Source organism: Mus pahari, chromosome 1 (assembly GCF_900095145.1).
Source record: "Mus pahari chromosome 1, PAHARI_EIJ_v1.1, whole genome shotgun sequence".
NCBI classification, from domain to species: domain Eukaryota; kingdom Metazoa; phylum Chordata; class Mammalia; order Rodentia; family Muridae; genus Mus; species Mus pahari.
This window is the reverse complement of record NC_034590.1, coordinates 16374324-16382667: the sequence shown is the minus strand read 5'-3', so window position 1 is coordinate 16382667 and position 8344 is coordinate 16374324. Positions and strand designations below refer to the sequence as shown.

Here is an 8344-nt window from a genome sequence, read left to right as displayed (position 1 = left end):
ATATGCTACCTCTCACAGGGTCATACTCATGGTTCTGTGTCTGAAGGAGGAGTTTGGACCAGAATTCCTGCTTTGAGTCTAGTTTCAGGTCTGGATTCCAGTTCTGAGAAAGGAGGTTGGGGTCTGGAACCCTGTGTCTGAAGAAGAAAAGATAGAATCTAGATCCATGGATCGGAGGGAGGAGGCTGGACCGGGATCCCTGTGAGAGATGAGGGCTGGAGCTGGACCCCTGATATTCAAGGTCATTTGTGCCCTGCCTCTGTGGAGGTTGGAGTCAGGGATTCAGGTTTGAGATGAACATACATAATGAGAGATTGCCTTTGCTGGGACTTGAACTCTGCTGCCTTCCCCAACCCTGACTAGCAGAAGGCTCTCTGTGTGCACAGTTAGCAAGGATGAGGCAGCTCAGAGGTAGGGAACACAACCACAGATGGATGGATTGTGATGGGCAGGTTTGAGGGATGAGTTTCTGATCCAGCCACTTTTCACAGCACATGGTGTTCATGGAAATAGACGAATGAAGGAAGCATGGGAAATGTGGGGTGAGTCCATTTGCATTTTTATTTATTTGGATTTTAGAGACAGTAAGAGTTTTGGAAGCAGACTTCTATGGATGAAGATATTGATCCAGAGCATTTGCACTCCAGCCTCTGGGCTCAGTGAGTCTCAAACTGTGACAACAAGCTGTGAGAGAGATTCCAGAGCCAAGACCTGGGGAAAGAAGGTGGAGCCTGGAATAAAGGCAAGGCTATTGGATCTGAGGGAGGTGCCAAGGACCTGGGGGGCCTGGGTCTGAAGGCCGGAGTCAGAAGAAGAAGAAGAAGAAGAAGAAGAAGAAGAAGAAGAAGAAGAAGAAGAAGAAGGAGGAGGAGGAGGAGGAGGAGGAGGAGGAGGAGGAGGAGGAGGAGGAGGAGGAGGACTCTAGTGTCTTGGGGAGGACTCAAATGTCTAATGGAGGAGACCGTGAAAGCACAGAGACAGCTGGTGACGATCAGATGGTGATGGGTGATCAGTTGCTTTGCATTGTCCTCTGGATCCAGCCGTGGTAATTGCACAGGTTGGTGTAGACTCCTGGGTAGCCAGGTGTAGCACAACGTTCCATTCCCCAGGACACAAGGCCCTGGAGCTGTCCCCCACACACCAGGGGTCCCCCAGAATCACCCTGTGAGGAGGAGGAGGAGGAGGAGTGGGAATAGAGTCAGCCACGGGAGTAAGCACCTGAGACAAGAGCCCTCCTCACCTCTGACTCCAGACTCAGGCAGGGGCAGGGTTCCCCTCGGCAACATTCCCACCCTGTCTCCCTCTGTGAATCTGATATGGCCCCTCTCTCTCAGCCATATCTGTGTCTCTTCACATATCCTGTCTCTATCTAAGAAGTTCATTTTTATTAAACAGAATAGGAAACTGAGGAATAGTAGAGTTAAGTCCAAAGGGTCTGAGTTATTCCTGTATCTCTGTGCCCTGAGTTCTCCCAACCACATCCTCTGAGTTTTCTGTTATTGAGATAGAGTGGTATCCAAGACCCAGCTCCATATTGTCCCAGAATGGAATCTGAGCCTCACCTGGCAGGAGTCCTTCCCGCCTTCAGGGACCCCGGCACAGACCATGCCAGATGTTATGATTCCAGGGTAGGCTCGATGGCATGCCTGCTCCGGCATGATGTTGACATTCACACACTGCAGAGCAGTGGGGTACCTGGCTGGTGGGGGTGGGGAAGCACAGAAGAGTCACAAATAGAGTACTATGGACCCAGGAGTCCAACATCAGCCTCCTCCCTCAGACCCAGAGGTCCAGCTTTGTATTTTCAGGGCCAGGGCTCCTTACCAATGGGACTGGCTATGGTTCCCCAGCCTGACACTCGGCAGGGAGTCCCTGGGCTGGCACAGGAGCTAGCCGTAGAGATGGTCTTCACTGCCCGTCCCAGCCGCACCTTTGTCTGCAGCTTCAGCAGCATGAGGTCATTATCATGGGCCTGGGGTCGGTACTGGGGATGTGGCACCTGGCGGACCACACGCACCACCTGCTGAGTTGCTTCCCATCTTCTTATGTTGTGCTTGCCCAGGGCTACATAAAGGATCCTGTCCCATCAATTCAAAGAGGGAATGCTGCTTAAAGTCTGACCACAGGGCACGTTCCAGCCCCATTTCCTTCCATGGTGATGAGCTTCCCTCAGAGTCTAACCTATGTCCCCCTAATTGTGAGCTGAGCATTTTGTGGCCTCTTGTATCCTTTCTTTCTTCATGGCCTGGGCATTCTCTCTTTACCCAACCTCGTTTGCTATCCCTTCATTTAGAGGGATATACTCAAGGGTCATTTCAAGTTCTTGACTCAGGTCCTGAATCCTTGAAGGTTTCTCAGGGTTTCTGAAGAGTCTAAACCTGAGTTGATATTCTAGGGAAAACACCATTATCATCTCTGTTCTAGACATTTTCTAGGCAAGGGTCAGGGATCTACATTTAGTCTAGATTATGGCATAATTTCTGGATTCAGATGTAAGTTTAATGTTTCAGGACAAGCTATGGGCTCTGCCTTTAGCTCTGTAATGGAGATTGAATTTAAGTTCTAGATGTCAATATAGCTTCTCAGTTCTAGAATCATCTTGGGTTCCACTTTGAACAGTGACTTATGATATTAGCAGATTGATTCTGGATTCTGAACACTGATGAGAGCTCATGTCTAGATAAGACTCTGGGTTCTAGGTTAACCTTTGTTTATGAGCTGGGTTCTAGACAATGGTTTTTAAGTTCTGGACTCTGGTTAGGCTCAGGTTTTTAAATATTCATCTGAGCTTATAATCTAGACAAAGCTTTCTCAAATTGCACAACAGGTGATGATTCTAGACTATGCTCTGTGTCCTCAACCATGAAGCTTTAGGTTCTAGACTAAGCTATACATTATGACCTATATACAAGGAAATACAGTCTGGTTTTCATCCTTGGCTCTGTGTTCTGCTAGCGTCTGTTCTGCTCTTGAGTCTCTGGGTTCTAAGTTAAATTTTTTGTTTTTTGCAGTCAACTAGGTCACAGTGGTGGTGTGAGCTATAGGCTTGACTTTCACTTCAAGGCTGAAGTCTGAGCTCTAAATTCTGGTTGCAAATCTGGAAGGCGCTGGGTTCTAAAGCACAAATTATGGTCAATGTTTTGGGATTCAAACTCTGGGATGGAGTCAGGGTTCTAGGATGCTCAGAAAAGGATCTGGTAACTAGACTCAGAATTCAAACGTGGATTTCAAACAAGTTCTAGGTCCCGACTTTTCTTCTCTGTGTGGGGTGTGCATGCAATGCCACACATGTGTAAGCCTGAAGCCAACCACCTTGTTTGAGATAGGGTATCTCTTGTTATCCAGTTCTTCATCTTCCAGGATAGCTAGCCCACAGGCTTGAAGAAATGCTTCTGATTCCACCCCCAACCTCTCTATAGGAATATTGTGGTTACACACATGAATACTACCACATCCAGCTTTCAGGTGAGGTCTGAGGATTTCAATTCAGGTTGACAGGTTTGTATGGTAAACACTTTACTCACTGAGTCATGTCCCTTGGCCCTGACTATTCTCACAATTGTGTGTTCTAGCTGCAAAATAATTTCCAGACTCGTGTCTGGGTCATGTGCTCTGAACTGGATTCTGGGTTCCTGGTATGTTCTGAGTTTCTAAATGTAGACTATACGCTTGTCTGGGATGGGCCATTGCTGGTCCTGATGTGACAGTTGGTAACTGGATGAATAACACAAGCTTGTGACTTAGACCAACCTACTGGCTTTTGTTACCTAAGCACCGCTCTAGCTTGATGGCAAGGGTTCTACATACACTCTGAATTATGCCTCTCAGCCTAGATTCTCTTCTAGTCTCTGAATCAGGACTCAGCCTCTGCACTGGGTTCTATGCACGGATCTGGGTTTATAACTAAACTCTGGGACCCTGGGATTTGGAAGTCATTGGCTTAACAAGAAAGAGTACTCACGGTCGGGCACAATGAGCAGCAGTGATGACCCACTCATTCGACAGCAGGACTCCTCCACACAGGAGGCTACGCTGAGGCCCTGCTTGCAGAGCGACCTGCCATGGCTGGGAGTTCCGGACACATGTGTAGCCACCAATAATTTTATGATCTCCTTGGCTCTGGGCTAAGGCTATAGGGAGATGGGTCGGGGTGGAGGAGAAGAAAGGAGATGAGCCAATTCCGGGCAGAGAGAGATCTTCCCAACACCTAAACCATCTGATTCTTTCTGCTCAACATTGTCCCCAACAAGACGGCGACTTTTCTAACCCCTCCCTCAATTGACCTTCACGGTTTCTGCTATGTGTCCATGTCCACCTCGTCCAGGGCCTGGCTGCAGCCACAGCCTTTGACTCCACCCTCCCGTGAGCACTTTACTTCCTTTAGGTCGAGACAAAGTCTCACTGTGTCCCAGGCTGGCCCTGGGCCCCCGGCATTCTTCCTGCCTCAGACTCCCCAGTGCCAGCAATCTCCGCACACCAGCACTCCTGGTTCCCATTTTCATGTGGAGATTTCCTTTGGGATTTCCTTCCCATTTCCTTTTGTGATCCCCTGTTGGACCCTCCAAAGTTGGAATCAAAGGATGTCCGTCACAAACAGCTGCCGTGTAGGCTCTGGGGATCCGAATTCTAGTCCTTATGGTTGAGTGGCAGGTGCTTTAACTGCTGAGCCAGTTCTCTGGCTCTCCAGTGCTCCCCTCAGAATGCCATATGCCACTTTAGTCCTTCTTCAACACATCTAAGGAGTCCCTGTACCCTCCCAAATCCTCCTACGCGGTCGGTCCCCAGAGCCGCTTTCTCCAGACTCCCTCTACATCTTCACACTCCACTTTGAGCCTCTTCTGAGACGTCGGTCTTCTCTAATTCCTTATTTCCTCTATCTTCTGTAGTTGCCTCTCTCTGGAATCCTATTTCTTGGTATCTCCAGACTTAGAATGTGGACATGAACTCTGAGTTAAGTGAAGTCCTCAGCATCAATCCCCAAGCTACTCCCTCCTCTGTGTGTGGATCCAATCGCTCCCTGCTCTGTGTGTGCACCCCTGTGACATCTGGTCTACCTGAGTCCCAGTACCAAGCCTAGAGATGAATATGCTGTGTGAAACCCAACATGAATGGTCACAGTGGGGCTGCTCCCCTGTGCCTCTGACCCTGAATCATCGGAGATTCTTCCTTGAAACAGTATGTCTCCACACTCATCTTACTCCTGGGCCTTCAGATCAACTAGTAGATGAAGCCAAAGATTAACCTCAAGTGTCATTTATCAGGCACCATCCATCTTTGTTTGTTTTGAGGCAGTGTCCCTCAGTGGCCTAGAACTTGCTGACTAGGCTAGGCTAGCTGGCCAGAGGCTGACAGATGCTCCCGTCTCTGCCTCCCCGGTGATAATTACCGTACCCCACTGCTTCCATTTTGTGTTAAAGGGGTGAGCTCCAGAGGGATCAAACTGAGGTCCTTGTGCTTACAAGGCTAAACCATCTCCCAGACCCTCTGGGCTTTTTCTTAGCAGGCTGTTCCCCAAAGCATACTGATACCCCAGAACCCATCCCTAGCTCATCTCAGAGTTTCCAGGGGACCGCAGTGCTCTTACCTACAGCCAAGGCTTGGAGTATGGTCAGTAGAAGGAACATTCTGGAGCTGGAGGTCCAAGTCTAACAAACGCAGAGAGCAAGTGGAAGGGGAAAAAAAAATCAAAGGCAGAAAAAGACTCAGGGGCAGTGAGTACCACTCACACTGAGGCCTAGACCCCCAGTGACATGGAATCAGAACAGAGGAGTAGATGGCAGAGTCAGAGAGGGTGGGGGTCACAGGCTCCCCAGACTGTGAAGAAAAGATGCCTACCAGGATCCAGTCACTTTGGCTCCTTGCAAGCGTGAAAGAGGGAGGGGTGGTGTGTCTTCCAGGACACACCAGCAAAGCCTTTTATCCCTGGTCTGGGCAGTGGCCCCACCCCACCCCCGACCGCCCTTCTGCCTCTTGTTTTTATTGGCTAGTTTCCATTCCAAGATTTTTTTTTGCTCTCTTCCCTCCCATCTCTGACCAGAGAAGCAGACACAATTTTTAATAGGAGCCTGCCTGGTGAAAGATGCTATACTCTGGAAAGAATGGAGTGGGGAGGGGAAGAGGGGAGGGGCGGGTCCTGGGCAGGGAGAGTGAGAGAGGTACCCAGCCTGGTCAAAGAGCATGCAGTGGATGGATAGACTCTGCGTATGGGGCCCTAAGGGTGATACTGGGAGGGGCAGAGGGGAAGAGAGGGAGAGGGAAAGAGAGAAGCAAAGACCCAGAAAGAGAGGGACCCAGACCCTGAGAGAGTAGGAGAGATGGAAGATGAGTTTACATGAGCCTGTAGTGAGCTCTGGAGCTGGGGGTCCCATTGCAATCTGCCCTCTCTTGGTCCCGCCCCCCCAGCCTTTTAAAGTATCTAATGATTATAATTTGTCCCTGGGCCTTGGCAGCCCCATTCCTGGACCACGCAGTGACTCAGCCTGTAGCCTCTCTCCTCACCCCACCTCACTTCTCAGTGACTTTCCTCCCAGAGAAACTCCTTTATGGCTCTCAAGGATGGTGGCTCCCCAGGGCACCCGTGGAAATCTACATGCCTGACTTTCGTTGGACTAGTTCTACTCACTGGGAGCTTCATTTACTAGTTGATCTGAAGGCCCAGGAGTAAGATGGGTATGGAGACATACTATGCTTCGAGAAAGAATCTCTGATGATTCAGGATCAGAGGCACAGAGAAGCAGCCCTACTGTGACCATTCATGTTGGGTTTCACACAGCGTATTCATCTCTAGGGACTCTGGTCGACCAGATGTCACCACTGGGGTGCTTCAGGGAAAGGAATGTGGGTTTCTCCTTTGTGCCTGTGAAACTAAGGCTGAGTAATCATCTCCATTAAAACTTTAAAACAATAAAATTCCTTTTCTTCAGAAGAATACCTTGAATGATAGTTATTGTGTCTCACACCTGTACTCTCAGCACTTCAGAGGCTGAGGCAGGAGGATTGCCATGAGTTGATGGCATTTGGTTAATATAGTTTCGAGCCAGAAGAAGAGGATGGAGACCAGGAAAAAAAAAATGAGGAGCAGAAGACGAGGGGACAATCAAGGGGCCATGGTGCCCACAGGGCTCTTGGAAAAAGGTTGGGGAATGAAGCCATGGAGGAGAGATGTTGCCATGACCTGCCAACCCATCCATAGAGGAGGCAGTGCATCATGGAGACCCAAGGAAGCCCACAGCCTTAGAGTGCAAGACATGACCTGGGTGCTAGAAAGGAGCATGAGGACGCCAGGGGGAAGATGAAGAGATGGAAGTGTCCCAGGAGCTGACACACACTACTTAGCTCAGTAATCTGTTGTTTGTACGTGTGGTGCAGATGTGGAGTGTGCACACATCTGGGTGCACACACCTGTGTGCATAGGGAGGCCGAAGGAGGATGCCTGCCATCTGGATCCATTCCTCTCTTTCAATTCCTTTGAGGCAGGGTCTCTTGCTGAGCCTGGGTTAGCAGCCATGCAGCCATCAAGTGCCTGTGGTCTTCCTATCTCTACCACCAAAGTGCAGAGATTACACACTTACATGTGGTCAAACATGTCTTTTGTATGTGGATAGTAGGAGTCTGAACTCAGATTCTCATGCTTAAGTAGCCAGCCACCTGCATAGAACCATCTCCTCTGACCACTGAGCATCTCACATGCAAGTACCACATGTGTTTCTGTCACTACAGAGGCCAGAAGAGGGCTTTGGATTCCGGGAACTGGAATTACAGACAGTTGTGGGACACTATGTGGATGCTGGGAACTGAACCTGTGTCCTCTATAAGAGCAGTAAGTGTTCTTAACTGCTGAGCCAGCTCTCCAGCTCCAACTCTGGATGCTTCTAAATAGGATAGTGGCCTTGGAGGACAGAAGACAGCAATGATAAAGGGCTCTGGGGCTGTGTTGTGTGGGGAGAGAGCTGAGGAAGCTGTGATGGGGAAGAAGACGGAACAACTGGGTATCCTGGAAGACAAAGACAGCAGTGTAGTCCTGTGCCTTTTTCCTCTTAACTGCTTTCAGGGCAGGCCTGTGGAACTAAGCGTATCCACACTGTTGAGCTCCATGGGTACCACCCAACTCAACCACAGGCTTCTCTTCCTTCCCTCTCTCCCCCTCCCCTTCCCTTCCTCCCTCCCTTCCTGTATGTGATATATGCATGTGCCAGTCTTCATGTGTGTGCACATATGTGTGTCAGTCAGAGGTTGATGTTGAGTGTGTTTCTCAATTGCTCTCCATCTTAAAAATACCTCTCTTTTGTCTCTCTGTTTCTCTGTCTCTGTGTGTGTGTGTGTGTGTGCCTCTGTGTGTGTGTGC

The 8344-nt window shown here is 49.5% G+C and overlaps 1 protein-coding gene across 1 annotated transcript; it reads right to left on the bottom strand.

Annotated features, from left to right (window-relative positions):
- Positions 1-538: 538 nt before the first annotated feature.
- Positions 539-5625, bottom strand: Klk14 (kallikrein related peptidase 14). Its single transcript, XM_021219039.2, has 5 exons — positions 5585-5625; positions 3962-4130; positions 1825-2078; positions 1563-1699; positions 539-1162 (listed from the first exon to the last, which is right to left on the bottom strand). Exons 1-5 carry the CDS (start codon positions 5622-5624, stop codon positions 1010-1012), a joined length of 753 nt encoding a protein of 250 aa, XP_021074698.1. The 5' UTR covers position 5625; the 3' UTR covers positions 539-1009.
- Positions 5626-8344: the final 2719 nt, after the last annotated feature.